This window comes from Lonchura striata, chromosome 5 (assembly GCF_046129695.1).
Source record: "Lonchura striata isolate bLonStr1 chromosome 5, bLonStr1.mat, whole genome shotgun sequence".
NCBI classification, from domain to species: Eukaryota; Metazoa; Chordata; class Aves; order Passeriformes; family Estrildidae; genus Lonchura; species Lonchura striata.
This window is the reverse complement of record NC_134607.1, coordinates 7607069-7624465: the sequence shown is the minus strand read 5'-3', so window position 1 is coordinate 7624465 and position 17397 is coordinate 7607069. Positions and strand designations below refer to the sequence as shown.

At 39.8% G+C, this 17397-nt stretch overlaps 1 protein-coding gene across 2 annotated transcripts in view; it reads left to right on the top strand.

Annotated features, from left to right (window-relative positions):
- The window catches only part of PDE3A (phosphodiesterase 3A), a 235047-nt gene that overhangs the window by 203257 nt on the left and 14393 nt on the right, over positions 1-17397 (top strand). For both annotated transcript variants that reach the window (XM_077783258.1, XM_021535129.3), the window contains 9 exons: positions 238-457; positions 2773-2858; positions 3312-3481; positions 4391-4528; positions 9530-9641; positions 10875-10988; positions 12375-12574; positions 14234-14437; positions 16210-16365. In XM_077783258.1, the coding sequence (XP_077639384.1) occupies positions 238-457; positions 2773-2858; positions 3312-3481; positions 4391-4528; positions 9530-9641; positions 10875-10988; positions 12375-12574; positions 14234-14437; positions 16210-16365 (1400 nt within the window). The remainder of the gene's footprint in view (positions 1-237; positions 458-2772; positions 2859-3311; positions 3482-4390; positions 4529-9529; positions 9642-10874; positions 10989-12374; positions 12575-14233; positions 14438-16209; positions 16366-17397) is intronic.

The following is a 17397-nucleotide window of genomic DNA, read 5'->3' as shown; positions in this document are numbered from 1 at the left end:
AATATGCTTTGCATTTTGAGCCAGATCTTCAGCAGGTAAAAGTGGCTGATAGCAGTGGAAGTTCCTCACTCTGTGGCAGCCCTAGGCTTGGTTCAGAGTGGAGAAGGGTATTCTTTTATCTATTTTGGTTTTGGAGACTAGGCTGGTGCATCTCAAGAAGAGTATTTCTGCACAGTGAGCTAATACAGCCATCTGCCACTTCTGTTAATTGACAAGACTCCTCTTGTCCTTGGCCAGGTATCCCACCAAATATTTCACCTCTCACCTCCCCGTGCCATTCACCGATTCAGGGGACGCCTGCCACAAGTCCTACTGGAAAAACATCTTCTGTGTCATTTCCAGAGCCTACAGACACTGACACAAAGCAGGGCCTAAAGCCACACAAAGTCTTAACTTCTACTCAGAGTGCACCTAGCCTGTCAGACCCTATCATCAGCCCCTCCGTCATCTGCAGCAGGTAAGATGGTAAATTGACATGCCTTGCAATCATTTCACACTGTTCTCATGAACATTTTCTGTTGGCCTGCATACAAGTTTTTGTGATTTAGCAATTTCTATTGCTATTTCAGGTTTATAGTACTTCAGCAAATGGGTAGATCAATGCTACAAAACACTTTTAAATTTGGAGACTGTTGGCTATGTTTATTGCTATGTTTATTACTTTTACGCCTGTCAGGTGGACAGCCTGATTCATAAATAAATTCCTTATCAATAACCTGCAGATCCCAAAGCTGGATTTCATGCTTACAGCTTGTGTTTCTGGAGCCATGCCCTTGACATGAGCAGTCACCTTTAGGTCACAAGCCAAGGCTTGCACAGAAGGCACCTGATGTGGCACAGAAAAATCTGACAGCTAGGCCCTGAAGACTCTGTGATTTTGAGCCTTCACTCAGGAGGAGTGGGTCCTGTCTTCCCTAGGCAGAGTCAGATTAGATTCTGTGGGGATTTTTTTTTTCCAGAAATCAACTGCAGATGAGTTCTTTCTACTGCTCAGAGCTCCAGTAACACAGTTTACCTTTCTTACTTTAAAGTACCCCTTTATTAGGTAACACAGACCAGACCTGCTTTGCAAAAGTAGAATTTTGGAAAGAAAGTTGTTCTTCTTGTCTTCTCAGAAAGGATTCAGTTGCTAAATCCAATTACTGGAGTTTGCAGTATGTGTCCAGTTCAGAACAGTGGGAAACTGGTATTCCCAAGCCTATTCCAGTGCAACTTCAAGGTTGCTTTACACACCAGATGTTAATTTTGGCCACAGCACAAGTGACCAGCCAGCAGAGAACACTATCAAGTTTGACTATCTTTGGAAAGAATTTTTAGTTGTTGCCTTCAATCCCATGACTTTGGATGTGTCTCAGTGTGCTGTGTGCAAGGCTAGGAAGTGGCTGTGAGACAAGTCAAAATAGAGATTGCAAGTTTGCTCCAGGGAGTCATCCTCACTGGAGTTCAGAGTAGGATCCAAACAGGCTTTTGAGTTGGATTTAGATGACTAAATAGAAACTTAAGTGCTTTTAAGAGTTTTCCAAAGGAATAGCAGAATTGGGATTTGGAGAGATTAATTTGAAAGTAAAACTATATTACACAACAGGAATATAGCATTAAGGTGCTGCAGTCTTATTAGGTTGTGCCTTTTTTACCACTTCAACAAAATACTGTTATTTCACAAGTGGCATTCATTTCTGGAAGCCTTCAATTAAAATGAACATTTAAGAATTGATTGAAAATGTCGAAAAAGAATCAGTGTGAGGTTGTTGTAGATAGTAATGAAATTAATACCTTTTTCATCTTGTTTATCAACCTGACTGATAGAAGATTTATTTGCTTGGCTATGCATTACAGGTATTACTGAACACAGATTATTTCATTTTTGTTTGAAAATCTTTCAGGAACTCATGATGTTTGCAGGGCATACCAGACTCCAGGATATGTTTGGATGACCCAGTCAAAAGCTAGCTGGCACAGGAATTAAGCCATTTTTATATGTTGAACTTAAAATGATTCAAAGGTTCAAGTACAAAGTTTGACCAATCCAAATAACTCTGTAATACTTGCTTTGTGAAGATTGTTATATATAGGATATGCCACAAAATGCTGACTCAAGCCAGAGAAAATGTTGAAATGTCATGTTGTAAAGGTTTAAAGGGAACAAAAACACAAGGAATAAAGCTTTTTAATGGAAGTGCCAGCCATTTTAAAAGGTCATAATATTGTGATCCCTCCCAGAATATGTTTCTGTTCTGGAAATTATGAAGCAAAATTTGCCCTCTTGATTCTTATGTACTTGGTATACAGTCACTGAAGTAATGATAAAATATAATATTCCTCCTTTAGAGGAACATATTCAAATTTTAGGCAAGAAGAGTGAAGCCAGATCATTACTGTGCTCAAACTGAATTCTGTAAGATTGTATGGGACTCCAGCAGTTTCATAATTTTAATTCATCTTTATAGGGCATCTGTAGTATAGAACTATGGGATTTATTTTGTGTGTGTATGCTTAGGGAATAATAAAAAAAATAATTTAAAAAAATCACATGGTTCAGGTTTACTGTTGAAAACACAAATTTTATGGTGGTGGGCAGTTAATCCAAGTATTTTTGTCCCGAGTTGCAATAAAACTTTAGCACTCTCCTGTGATTTTGTCTGGAGAATATACCCTAGACTGTGACTTCTACTGTATGACATAATCTCACACTGCCAGTAGGAAATCCTTTTACACAAGACTGTCTAAGGCACATGGTTCTTCATATTGTGTGTGTTTCTTGATGTATTTCAGCTGTGGCAGACCCTACAACCAAATAGAAGCTGGCAATGGGACACTAAATAGAAATGATGCTACTACACACACCCTGAACAGAACAGGTAATTCTTTGTCAGAAACACCTCTTTCCCTCAAATTCAGTAATCATTCACTAAAAGGGCGGATGAGCTTTTCTGTCATAAAAGGAGAACACACACAGGTGAGTCCATACAAATTGTCTTTGACAATTTCATGTCCAAATGCTCTTTCCCTTTTTGTATGTACAGCATGTACAAAATGCTTATGGAGTTAAATTATAAAGGATATACTGTTCCCCTCAATTTACTTAAATAATGGTTTTCAAAACTGTTTCTCTCTTCATTCCCTGCTGCCATTTTTTACACTCTGCAGGGTATATCTTCAATGCCCTTGGACAGATTGTCCGACTTCGGAGCCAGCCAAGCAGCACATATGTATTATGAGTCAGAGCTCCTGTTGCTGTTATTCAGGTCACAGGATGACTTCCATGAAACCCTTGCTGTTCACACCACAGGCTTTGTGATTTGTGTTTGTAGATGATCCTGCTCAAGCCACTTCTGACTACGAGACCAACAACAGCGACAGCAGTGACATCGTGCAGAACGATGACGACACGGATTGCTCCAAGGAGCAGCCACGGAAGGGATCTGGCTGTAGGTCCTACACACCTGAGACCATCATCCTGCATCCCTTGACACCGCCTGAGGTAGCTCCTCTAAGTTCCCCCAGCACTAAAGAATGAGTGTATGCTGACACTGAGAGGGAAAAAATACACAAATCAAAACAAAAAACCCAGATCCCTGCAGAAAAAGTGTGGTCTAGGAGTGCTGCAAGGTTTTGTTGTCTTAAACAAAAAATGTTTCAGTGTGATGAGCAAATGATGATTGTCTCACAGCATTCAGCTGTGAGCTTGGTTGAGATGCAGAGGGAAAGCTTTGTTTAGTTAAGTTTTCCACAGTCTGTTGAACAACTGAATTAATAATCTGCAGTTGGCAGGAGCTCTTTAAAAATTGATTGTAATCTGCTGGAGTTGGACATGCTGAGAGAAGGCATTTTGCTTGAAACATTCTGGCATTTACTCATCTCCAGTTTCTAAGTGAAATAAAATTCCAGGGAGTATACTGGGAGAAATGTGAAATGGTTGCACAACCCATCTTTTATTTGCAGACCTTGAGAAACAGATAGGTTTCAGTTTAAGGACTACAAATCTTCACTTGGACTGAGCCCTGTTAGCCATGTTAGAGTCCAGTGAATGGGTCCTGATGCAGCAGCAGAAACTGAGAGCTTTTCTGTCTGTACCACAGTGAATTTCACAATGAAGGCAGCCTCCCTTGGAAATGAATGAATGATTCCCATGAGTGAATGAATGAGTGAGTCTCAGTGCAGACACTGCTGTTTCATAAACAGAATTTCCTATCCATTCAAGTGAAACACATTACAAAGGAGAGTGAGTAGCTGCAGGGCTGCAAGAAATGAGGACATCTGCACTGAGCTGAGTGAAGTACCACTGACTTACACATGATGCTAATGTGACTTTAGCTTTTAAGAGCATCAATTTTTGCTTGAGATGCTTCACTGAACTAACAATTCTCTTTTATTCTGATTTCTGGCACAGGACAAGCCTGTACTGGCTCCTGAGCCTCTGGTTATGGACAACTTGGATCCCCTGATGGAGCAGCTAAATAGCTGGAACTTCCCAATCTTTGATTTGGTGGAAAAAATTGGGAAGAAATGTGGTCGGATTCTCAGTCAGGTGAGAGGTGCACCTTGTCTGCAGTGTCTGGGTAGAATGTTGACAGATTTAGACACAGACATGTTAAAAGGCATTGTCCTTACAAGCTGATGATCCAATGAACTGTGATCCCTGATACCTAATTCAAAACTGACAGTATGAACTCTGCCTCATTTTATTCCTTACTTTTGAATGCCTTTATTTTTAATTTTAAAAATGTCAAAGAAAAAAGAAGAGAGCCTTCTGCTCTCTGCTTTTCTGAATATTCTCCTGAGATGCTTCAAGCCCTTACTGAGTTCTTTGGGAAAGGATTTCTCATGGGGTTTAGCATGGGAGGGCTAAGCAGTAATTATATTCAGTGGATGCAAGATATACAGAGTTTTGGTCCTCTTTTATACTGAAGATCAGTATAAGATCCCAGAAATAAAGGATTTCAGATTTCAGGCTGGGCAAGAAAGCAAGGTTTGAGGAAATGGGGGTAGAAAGAATCCTTGCTATATTCCCCAATTTTTAAAGAATCAGAACTTAGAGAGAAAATTCATATAATATTATGTAGGGAAGATTTGATATGAGTTGGGAGAGCTCACTAGTCTTTCTTTCAGCTCTCAGGTTTTTATTCCTTCCTGTGGGTGTAATTCAGTTACTGACACAGCCTGTGTCTAGCCAGCATGATTAGTGTCACCTTCCGTAATCACTTTCTTGGCTGAACCTTCTACTCTGTTATGCCCCTTTTCCTGGCACACTGACAAATTTGTAATTTCTTTTCTTATAAAAGCATTGAAGATTATTAAACAGGAAAAGCAAGTAATTATTTTTATTATTATTTAGGGATGAAATGGGGGGAAAGCCTGAGAGAATCAGACTGAACAAGGATCACTTTACAAGGCATTATGTAGTGATGAGTGCTGGAAAGAGGAGATAAAGTTAATTGGTACAATGTGGTACAATTATCACCCCCCCAAAAAAAACACAGAGGTTAGTGTGTCATGCAGATTTCAGTGTAACAAGCTTCAGAGAATGCTGGATCAAATCACAGTCCCTTGGTGGTTACCTATTATTCAGCTAGATTCAATTATCTGGTGGTCAACAAGGAAAATCATGGCATGAATTCACATTTATTCTGTGGTCTGTTTTTTAGTGTTCTGCAGCTTGGCAAGCAACGTCTGAGTTTGACCAGCCTGCCAAGTCTCCAGGTTCATTTCAGAGAAATAGGCAAACTGTGGATAATGGATATATTTATTGGATAAATTCAGTGGTGCTCATTGAGGCACTATTGCACTAGATAGTGAGTGTGGGATTGAGATGCTCTTCTAGATAATACTGTTCATTTTTCTAACAGCATAGAATGATAATAGAATGATGAATGAAACATAAGGAAGACCAGAACTTTCTTTTAATGGCATAAAGAGCAGTTTGGATGATCCAGAAGTTGTTCTGGTTTTACATGGGTCCCTCTGTAGGCTTTAAGCATTTCACCAAGCTGCATGGGGTCCTATACCTCTGGACACAAGTCCTCTGTGCTTCCCTCAAATTGCACTAAATCCCCTCACTCTACTTCCCAAAATCTGATTTTTGCACAGGTTTCCAACATGTTCACAGTTCCACAGAATGAGTCCTGAGAAATAAAATAGAGAAGCTTTAATATTTGTGACAAAAATTCATTTTCTGTAACAGCTGTTTATAATAACTCCCTCTCCCTAACAGCAGGTTCAGCCTTGTTCACAAAATAGAGATCCTTGTTACTCCCACCTACTCAGATGTTGCTAATGAAATTATTTTCAGAAATCAGGAAACTAAAGTATATAATTTTTTTCTCCAGCCAAAAGCACTATTTTTTTCTGGTTTGATTTTTAAATCCTAGTATATTATTAACAAAAGTAAACAAAAGCTCTAATGATGTATTCTCTGTATTTTGCTATTAAATGGACTAACCCATTAAAAAAAAAAAAGAGTCAATTAAAAATCTGAATTAACTATGTTTGCCATGCTAGGTTAAATTTATGAGCTGGAACAAAGCAAAGTTGACACATGCCTTCAGGGAAGCACTCAGTTTAGAAGGCAAATGCTGGCTTAGCATCTTTGAAGCTGCTTGAGATATCTGTTCCTTCTTTGTGGAATGTTAAATTGATTTAGACATATAAAAAGACCCCAAACCAGTCAGGAGCCATGAAAGCATCTGTGCAAACTGGAGTGGCAAGCCCAGTCAATGTGGCAGTGACAAATGTGCATGACAGGGTTCAGAGAAGAGCATGAATTCAGTCTCTTTTCACAAACCAAGAGCCAAGCTCTCAGACCTGAGCTGTTGCTTCATACGAGGCCATAAAATTCAACAATATCTTCAGTCACACTTAACACTTTTCATACAGCTCCTGTAAAACTAAAACCTGTGGTTTGGCTTTTCTTGCTGGGCCCAGAGAGAGAAGTGGGGGTGCTCCTCTGCTGGCAGTGTCAGAGACAGGGTGGCATCACTGCAGGACTCTGAGATGTCCCTGCAGGATGACAGGAGGATTATTTGGCCCTCTCATCATCACACATGGGAGATGGGATATTCCTGGGATCATCCCAGTAGCCTTGAGAGGAGTTTGTCAGAGGCAGAGACTGGGTAGCAGCAAATTCCAGGGAACACAGGTCTGAAGGAAGCAAGGGCTGTGAGAGGGCTGCCTGCAGCCAGTGAGAAGGGAGCTACAAATCCAAATTTCACATGTGTCCTCCAAGGAGATCCATTGCTGTGTGCCTGCAGGTGAGGGGCTGGGTGTGAGTAACAACCCAGGTGCAGAAGTACTTGTCCTTGGTCAGGCAGCGCCACTAAAGTCTCTGAGTTAAAAAATATTCATTCAAGCATTAGCTGTGCTCTGAGGCAGGACAGGGAGGCTGGAGGACAGAGGCAGTGTGGTGAAACCCTCTGCCAAGCCCCTGGCAGGAGGGGACACATCTCAGCACAAGTGCTCAGCCCATAGGATTCCAACTCCCAGGGAGCTCCTGAAACAGCATGTGGGCTGGGAAGAAAATATTTTGATAGACAGGAGCCATTAAAGTGTTTAATCAAGAGCAAGGAGTTAAAAAAGCTGCACAGTTACTGTTTCTGGGTTTTGTAGTTTGTTCTTTTTTAATTAAAGAATTTGACTAGTTGACTTTTGGGAAGATATCAATGCTCTTTCTTCCTCCTTCTAGCATAATTTTACACCTGCTTCCTCCCTCTTTGCTGAGAGAGAGAGAAAGTGGAGGGAGGAAGGAAGAAAAGAAACAAAGGAAGGAGAAAGAAAGAAAGAAAAAAGAGAGAGGAAGAAAAGAGAGAAAGAGAGCAAGAGAAGGAAAAAAGAGAGAAAAAAAGAGAGAAAGAAAAGAGAGAGAGAAAGAGAGGGGAAAAGAGAGAAAGAAAGAATTTTTTTTTTTAAAGAATTATTAAAAAGGCCAAGTTAATTGCTTGGCTGTTTGTTATCTAGTGACCCCAAAGAATAATGCCATTTTACTTCAAGTCAAAGGGAAAAGCTGTAATTCCTACACATCACAGTCAACTTTGCTTCTTTTCAACTATGGAATTTCCCAGCCCCCAAAATCCAAGGGGAGAAAAAACATGCTTTTATGAGATGCTTTATTTAAGATACCTGTCCAGTTATGCTAGTGTAGACAAGTAAGATTTGGTCCTGCTGAACATTATTTCATTATGATTCCTCTTTTTATACAGAGATGCTTTGCTGGAAATAAGTGGCTTACATTCCACTGACCTAACACTAGGATTTAAGACTCACCTGTCTGTTGGTAAAATATTGGATCCCAGCTGATACAGTTAAGCCATGATTCTAGAGAGATAAACAGGGTTATATGCAGATTCTAATCCTAATTATGCATAAGGTCACTCTATTCACTCTGCCTAAACACAGGGGGATCCCCTGGGGTTTTCAGAGTGTCTTTTACAGGCTCTACCTTTTATTCTAAGCTCTTGTCTTCCAGAGCACAGTAGTTCAGGTATGGTAGGAAGAGAAGTGAGAGCTGGCACCCCCAGCAGAATCCCCCTGTCAGATTTTGGTCACTAGAGGGTCATTCTGGATGGGGTCAGACCCCACACTCCACCTGCCTCTGCACCATCACTGCTTTGTTAGTTCACAGGCAGGTGTTTCCTGGTAGGGAATGACCATGAGGGGAGGCAGGAGGAAGATCATTAAGGCTGAAAATTCATTTCCTTTCTTTTTTTATTCTTGCCCTAAAAATCCAGAATGGCAGGACATTTGCTGTTGATGTTCATTCAACTTTAGGTGCAGCTCATAGGTCCCAATTTACATACAAAATATACAGACACAAGCAGGTATGGATAGATGTTTGATTTATACTCAGATGTAAAACACAAAGTGTAATTTGTGACCATTTCTTGCCCTGGAGCACACATCAGTCCAAATGTTCTTCAAGTTGCTTAGCTCTAAGCAGGTCATTACCAGGCAGATGGCATCAAAAGGACAGAATTTAGCTAACAGCAGTAAATAAATAAAAATTCTGCAAGGCTTTGGGGTCCAATTTGCGACAGATGTGAAAAGATCAGGCAGTGATTTTACTCTGTCCCATTATTTTGTATGTCAAGTTCAAACTTGTCTTCAGAAGTGCCCATTTTGTGTCAGCTGCTGCCTTCATTTCTGAGCACCCTCCTCACTCATCCATGGCATTCTCTTTGACATACATCCTCTCCTGGACGCTTACAGTCACCTTTGGTGCAGGAATGCTTAGAGCAGATCTGCCTCCTAAGCTATTTGCTGCCCCTGATATCCTGTTGGAGTCATTTTTATCATTTCACTTCCAAAATTGGAGAGAAAGCAAGGACACAATGCATAGGAGCCACATGGTTCCCCCTTCTGTCAGTCCTTTGCTTTTTCTTCCTTTTCTGGGAATTGATTTGAGTCAAGGATTTGGGAAAATACTACAGGAAATCAGATTTTCACAGGGTAATTAAACCTAAGGAGTTTTATATCTAATTTGTAGAGTGTTTCTCATCTACTTAGCAGCATGAGTTTTTTTGTTGTTTTTTTCTTTCAGGTATCATACAGGCTTTTTGATGACATGGGGCTGTTTGAAACCTTTAAAATACCAGTGAGGGAATTTATGAACTACTTTCATGCCTTGGAGTGTGGATACCGAGAGATACCTTGTAAGTAAAAATTCCTGGCACATAATGATGCTTCCTTTAAGTTTTGGGGATTTTGTATTGAAGCTTTTCTTCTTGCATTATAAAGCTACTTTTTTTTTTTTTCTTCCATTACGCCATGACCCAATGGATGGCTAGGCAGAGGCTGGTGCTGAACCACAGCCTGTCATCTTTTTTTCTTTGTATTTCATCTTTTATATTGTTTCATAATTCATGGCAAAATTTGCCAGAAATCATATAAAGCTATTATAAGTAAAGACTGTTTCCTGATAATGCAAGAGTATCCCAGTGCTCCAGTTGGAGGTTTTTGAAATATTTGACCCCCTAAAAGCAACTTGGACTTTTACACAGTAGCAGTGCTATGCTACCAAAGGGGAGATGAACTTTATAAGCAGAAAAAATATGCCCAAAACATGAGTGAAGCCTGTTCAGTTACTACAGCTTAGCTGATATTTTTCAGTGGGAAACATTTATTTCCTGAAAAGCCTGTTTTCAGTCATCCCCAAAGTATCTGCTAATTCAAATAAAGTTTATCAAAGTACCTCAGCTGCCAAAGATTCTTGTTTTGAGGAAAGAGGAAGGAGTTATCACCCACTTCAGGTGGCAGATAAACCCAGCACTGAAGAACACAGAACACCCTGTTTTCCCTACACTCACAGAAAAATGTGGGAAACAACATAAGTCATGTATTCTCTCTGTGTCAAATATTAAATACCAATTGGAGCAGCTACATTGGGAGGGATTTAAGGAAAGCTACCTCACAATGCCTTCAGCCAGGTGGTTTTGAGTTTGTTCTGGGGAAGTGAGAGACCCAGTTTTGATCCTTTCCCTGTGTTTGAACTGGGCCAGGAATCTAAAGCAGCAGATCACAGCTTGAGGAGGTTAGAGGTGGAAGTCCCACAGCCTCTTCTGCTGAAGCCATTCCTTTCTATTTGAAACATTTAACTATTCATAGAGTCTCTGGGATTTTTGTGAACCTAGACTATATTTCCTTGTTTTTTTCTTAAGTGTTTTTTTGTTTTACTAAAGAAGAATCTCTTTCTAATACAAGATGAAGTTATCTTCCTTCTTTTTATTTCTGTGAAAAAGGTAAAACCAGGTCTGATGCTCGTGATATAATATTGGTTTTGTCTCTGCTAGACTGCCTGCCACACGGTACCCACTAGATGGTGCTGATAGCCTTCTCTCAGAAATCTCCTGATATTTTATAGCTGGATGGTTTTCTTCCCATCACAGATCACAACCGAATCCATGCCACTGATGTTCTACACGCCGTGTGGTACCTCACAACCCAGCCCATCCCTGGACTCCCAACTGTGATCAATGACCACGGCTCAGCAAGTGACTCAGGTATATTTAAGTGCTGTCATCCTAAAGTTTCTCTCATGAAATTTGCTGTCAGAAAGGCAACAAGTTGGGGATTGTATGCAGAATTTTTTTGCAGTGTGTAATATGGTGTTCAAGTTCAGTAGGACAATGGATGTTGAAAGTTGTTCAGGTGTGTTTGTGTAACTTTGAAGGGAACTAAATTGTTCCTCTGAAACCTAATACTTAACATTTAATGATCTGTAAATGCAAGCCTTTGTGGTCACTTTTAGTGACAGATGTTTCTTACCATTTGATTTTTGCAAAAGGTTTTTTCCTAGGAAAACTGTATTATTAGTGCTTTGCAGTGCTGTACCAAAGGCAGTGTAGCCTTAAATCCTTATTCTACAATTTCTGGGGCATGCAGGCAGTGCTGTGTACTTGCTACTGCTTGGCTCTCATGAAATGTTCTTTGCTTTTCCTCACTATCTCCAAATAAAAAGACTTGTTGCCATCTGGCAATTGCTTTACAAGACCACTCTTCTGTTTTATGATTGCTCATTACAGGAAGCTGTTCTTGCATTTTTATATTAATTTATCAGTGTTCAGCTGCGGCAACTAGAGGGACCTATCTGTGTTTTGTGGGAGTGCTCAGAGAGTTCATGGAAAAGCAGGAGTTTGTTCCATTTATGCTTTTTTCTTTTTTTTTTTTTTTCTTGTTTTTTTTTTGTGTGTGGTGTTAAATGGTTTTATTCCTGGAAACTTTTATTAGCAAGGTGTTACAGTGGATTTGTAGATGAGGTGGAATGAAAGGGGTTGAGCTCTGGGGCTTTTTGATGTTTGTTATTTGAAAGACATTGTTCAGCTGCATGCAAGATCCATTCAAAGTCGTTCAGATTAAATTAGCAAAGCATCTCAGTATCTGTCTCTGTTAGGTATGCTTAAGATGCTTCAAAAAAGGGATGATAAGAGTATTTTCAGTAAAGATACAAAGTCTAGGCATTTGTATTGGAAAACACACACTGTAATTTTAAATTATTAAATTCTAGTCTATTGCTTTAAGGACTATTAGTGTCTCACGGACTTGTCTACATGATGAAAAAGATTAGAGAAAGGACTGGTAAGATCAAGTTTTCCCACAAAACTCCAGCATGGATGTGAATCCATGTCTTACTGCTTTAACTTACATAGTTGGAGAATAGGCTTTGCTGGAGGGATGGAAGATCCCCAGGTGGGATCAGTATTTGTTCCTTTCCAATTGTTTGCCTTATTGTACTGGATCATAGGCACAGCAAGCACTGATGTCAGGCTGCATTTATTCTTACTGTGAATTTGCTCCTTCTCTTCCTGCTTTATTTCTTCTCTTACAGTAGGTCACTAAAAAAGTGTCACTGGATTTTTCACTGTTTTCATTTCTTTATATCTACTCAGATTCTGACAGTGGAATCACTCATGGCCATATGGGATATGTCTTTTCAAAGACATACACACCTACAGATGACAGCTACGGATGCCTGGCTGGCAACATCCCTGCCCTGGAGCTGATGGCTCTTTATGTAGCTGCAGCCATGCATGATTATGATCACCCAGGAAGGACCAATGCCTTCTTGGTAGCAACGAGTGCTCCTCAGGTAAATAAATCTCAGGCAGTGTTGCCGTACAGTTTGGAAGGTCTCGATGACAGCTTTTCCTTGCTAGTGGTGCCTGTGGCTTCCATTAAGCACAAAGTCTGCCAAATATTTTGAAACAGCTTTGTCAAAGTGACAGAAATAATCACTTCACTTGGGGATTGCTGGAAGGAGTCTTCTTACACACCCTCAGTTAGCAGAGCTGCTGAGAAAGGTACTGATAAACTGTGTTAGTGAAGAAGGTAAAGCTCTGCTGACTGATAGAGGACCTGTAACTGTGGAAGAATGGAAGAATTATTCTACCAAGTAATGCACAGAAAGATGCAATAAAATAAAACATCCCATTTGTGTAGTTGAGTATGCTTTGCAAGTTTATAATGCGTGGTCATAACACATTTTCTGTTGCTTCTATAGAATATGAGCAGTTTCAGTCTTTTTAATAAAGTGTTTGGAGGCAGGAAGGGGAAAATAATCTCAGTGTTATAAATGTAGAATTGAGGCTTGCCTAAGGTTACACACAAGTTGCTGCCACTCCTGAGAGTTGAATTCAGCAATTCAGAGTGACTCTTTATTGGCTTAATTATGAGGTCATCTTGCCTTGTTTTACATAGCTAACCTGCCTGGCTTCAGCACACTGTGCTGAAAAATATTTCTATTGATAAGGAAATTTAAAAAAATGCATCCTAATGATGGCAGATCAAGTAGGGATGCAGAAATTCTAGATTTACTCCCTAGCTTACAACCAAACTTCCTCTGTCACCAAGAGCAAGTTGCCTGAACTTGCTCTGGTGTCACTTTTTGTCTATGAATGGATAGAAATGCTTCTCACCCTTGCAATGTATTTCTGTGATCAAAAGCTTTGATACTCTGGCCAGGTATCTAGATTGGGAGAAGACAGGTGCTATCTTTTAAATCTAATTTTAAGAAACAAGTGCTATAGCTCTGTGCTTGTAAAAAACAGAAACGGAAGTTAGAAGATTAGCCTTTATGTACTGACTCTAGTTTGAAAATAAATTAATAGGAATTTTGTTGTTGTTGTTATTTTCTGAATGGAATTACCATCACTACGAGAGTTCAGTATCTTATTTTGGTAAAGATTTGACCCATTTTGATTTTTAGCCCTGAGATATCTGTCAGGCTGAGTACACGTTTTCAGGTTGCAAACTGCAATTTCTGCAAACTGTTTCTGTGTTTGGAATCAGTCCTACATGGACACAACTGCCTGGTGCAATGACCAAAGAGCAATAGTTCATTAAGTGAAGTTCATTCTGGCCATCAGGGAAGCACACACCTCTGTTATATTAGCCATCAACCTATGGCCCGAAACAGGATGATCCATTGCTGTGATGGTTTTGCCAAGACAGTTTTGTGTAGATGGTTTTGTGTAGATGGTTTTGCTAGGATGATTTTTGCCAAGATGGTTTTGTCAGGATGATTTTTCCAAGACGGTTTTGCGTAGATGATTTTGGGTAGATGGTTTTGCTGAGATAGTTTTGCCAAGATGGTTTTGTCAGGATGATTTTTGCTGAGATGGATTTGCCAGGATGATTTTTGCCAGGATAATTTTGCCAAGATGGTTTTCTCGAGATGGTTTTGCTGAGATGATTTTGCTAAGACGGTTTTGCCAAGATGTTCCTCAGCTGCCCCACGTTGCTTCCGCAGGCGGTGCTGTACAACGACCGCTCCGTGCTGGAGAACCACCATGCTGCTGCTGCCTGGAACCTCTTCATGTCCAGGCCAGAGTACAACTTCCTGGTCAACCTGGACCACGTGGAGTTCAAGCATTTCCGCTTCCTCGTCATCGAGGCCATTCTGGCTACTGACCTGAAGAAGCACTTTGATTTCGTTGCCAAGTTCAACGCCAAGGTGAGATCAGTTTGGGTTTCTGGGGGACAGGCAGAAAATATTGTGGTCCTTGCTTGTAGCATCCAACAAAAGAGAGTTTCTATTTCCTCTGAATGTCCTTTTGGCTGCTGTAAAATGTTGAATAATAATCTGAACTTTCTATTGGGTTTTTACTCATTTAAAGTTAGTGACACAGTGAAACACAGTGGCACATATTTACTTTTTTTTTTTCCAGAAAGTAGTTTAAGGCTAAAAATTCCACAAACTGTTTTTTACATTCTACTTTTCAAGATTGCTTTCTTGTTCATCTCCACTTAAGACCTATTAGAAAAGCACTCAGGGGAAAAATCAAAGCTGTTATTACCCAGTTTCCATAATGGCTACTTTAAGTGAATTTTTACTGATTTAGTCATACTGTTGAATTATGAAAGCAGAAATCAGAGCAGTTTTGACATTCTGTTTTCAAATGCAGTAAAAGTATGGTCTTCCTTTCCTTTCTCTTTCCAGAGAAAGGTCACTAAACCTCTTTCCTGCATGCTCCATTCAGTGAGCCATAAAATCACAACCCTGAGAAACCATTCTTAAAAACTGTTTACATTTCAACCTAACTTATTGGAAATCACCTCCTATTAAGATATTTTAATAAACTCCATCACCCATCAAAGCTTTTGGCCTGTTAACTAGATACCTGCCTTTGGAGCTGGTACTGCTTTCTTGTTCCTTGTGAGAAACCCCCAAAAACAGTGTGTTTCGTATCTAGGACCTCCTAGCTGTTTTGGTGGCATGGATAAAATGTTTTTTATCCATGTGGTATTACTTAGGATGGATCTGTATGCTGACAATTTGAAGCCTCCACGCGTATGACTGGTTTTGTTTTCCATTTCCCTGTAACATCTCTCTTTGTCAGGCTTTAAGAAGTTGTGGAGAAAGGCCCTAGATGTGGTCCAGCTAGAAAGAGAACTGATCTGTAGATCCATAAAATTCTGAGCTCATTCTGCACTCCTGCTAGTCATGTCCCCTCCAACTTTAACCTTTCTGCTTTTATTTTAGCGCAGCTGACAGTATGTATCACTTTTTCTTGTGAGAGGTATGGAAAAAATAGAGAAAAGGAAAAAGAGAGGAAATAGTTTCAGCCATGCTTAGATCAAACAGGGAAATAAGCTTATTACACACATCTTCATGCTGCAATCAAGCCATCATGATATTTTACAGTAATTTGTATTTATGCATCAGTAGGTATCAACTTCTTGAAAAATGTCATGGAAAGATTGCATTTGTTTGTTTTCCTAGTAAATGCTTTCGAACAGGTGCATCATGTGCACTTCTAATATATAATAATATATTATATTATGTATTATATTATGTATTATGTTATAGTATGTTATATATATATTATATATATTATATATTGTATATTATATTATTTATATATTATGTATTCTATTATGTTATGTTAATTATATATATTATATATATTGAATGTTCTATATAGTATATATAATATATATTCTTTATAGAATATATTATTATTCATTATATGTAGTATATATATATATATATACACTATATATAGAATATATAATAATGAGATTGACTTCTCATTATTCATCACAGTGTTCCTTGGTCTTCACTTATTTTTCCCTTTCCATACTGATAATTCCAGCCTGGGGTTAGCTTACCTGCTTATGCTAGTGATTTTGTGAAATAGCTAAATATCTTGTGCAATACCCCAGGTCAGATCTTCCTCTTTAGCCTGGGATGACCGTCTTGGTTTCCCTTTCCCTGCCTCCCAGGTGAACGATGATGTTGGAATTGACTGGACCAACGAGAACGACCGCTTGCTGGTTTGTCAGATGTGCATCAAACTGGCCGACATCAACGGGCCTGCCAAATGCAAGGACTTGCACCTGCAGTGGACAGAAGGCATCGTCAATGAGTTTTATGAACAGGTAAAGGCATTCCAAAGCTGCCTGCCTGGTGTTCTGGAGCATGACAGTGCTGGTGGCCACTGAAGAATCACAGAGATAGAGGCAAAGAGGATGGCTAGAGACACATTAATCCATTTTTTTCCTGGAGCAGTGAAAGTCCTTTTTTCACTGAAGTTTCTGGCATGTCCTCAGAAACTTCTGGTGATGGTGTTTCTGCAGGCTGAACTGTTCAAGGCTGGCTCTGTGGACAAGCACTGGCATGGTGAACAAGTGTTCCTTTCTGTTTTTTTTTTTTTTCCCAGTTGTCAGTCATCATGTCTGTCATTTCTCTCTTCTTTAGCACAAACCAGGTTTTAATCCTCCTTCTGTGTTCTTTCAGGACATCAGCTAGTTCTTATGGCTCTCCTCTACAGTCTCACACTTTTATTGACATGTAGTCTCCAAACGTGGACACAACACCATTGTTCATATGGTCTAAAAAGAGCAGTAGGATTGTTTCAGCTTCTCTGCAGATCACACCTCTGTTCCAGAAGCTTTATGTGCTGAGCAGGACTGCAGCACTGACTTTCAGTTCATCACAGGCCAACCACAGCTGCTCCCTGACCCATATTTCAATTTTAAGACAGCCCTTGCAGCTCTCAGAGGTTGGTCAGTACAACTGCATTAATTATGCAGGGCCATGCTGGTGGCACAAGTAAGGAGGACAGGCACAGATGGGTTTAGAAAGCCCTGAGAATGCAGCCAGGCACTGTTCCTCTCTTTCTAGGTGTAAGGGAGCCCTTAATTGAACCTAATTTTCTTATTTTAACCTATTTAGTCCTGCTGAGTGCAAGGATCAGGGCTGTTCCTACACAGTTCCTGTTTCTTGAGTGGGAACATTTTGAATGTTCTGGTCAGATTAAATTCCACATCCTTTCTTTTCCAGAAGCAAGCAGGCTAAATCACTGAACAAAACAACCCACAGGCTTCTCAGGCAGGCTCTGCAGTAATTTGGACTCGCAAACTAATCACTTCTAAAGCTTTTTCAGCTTCCCTTAAATTTACTGCACTCAC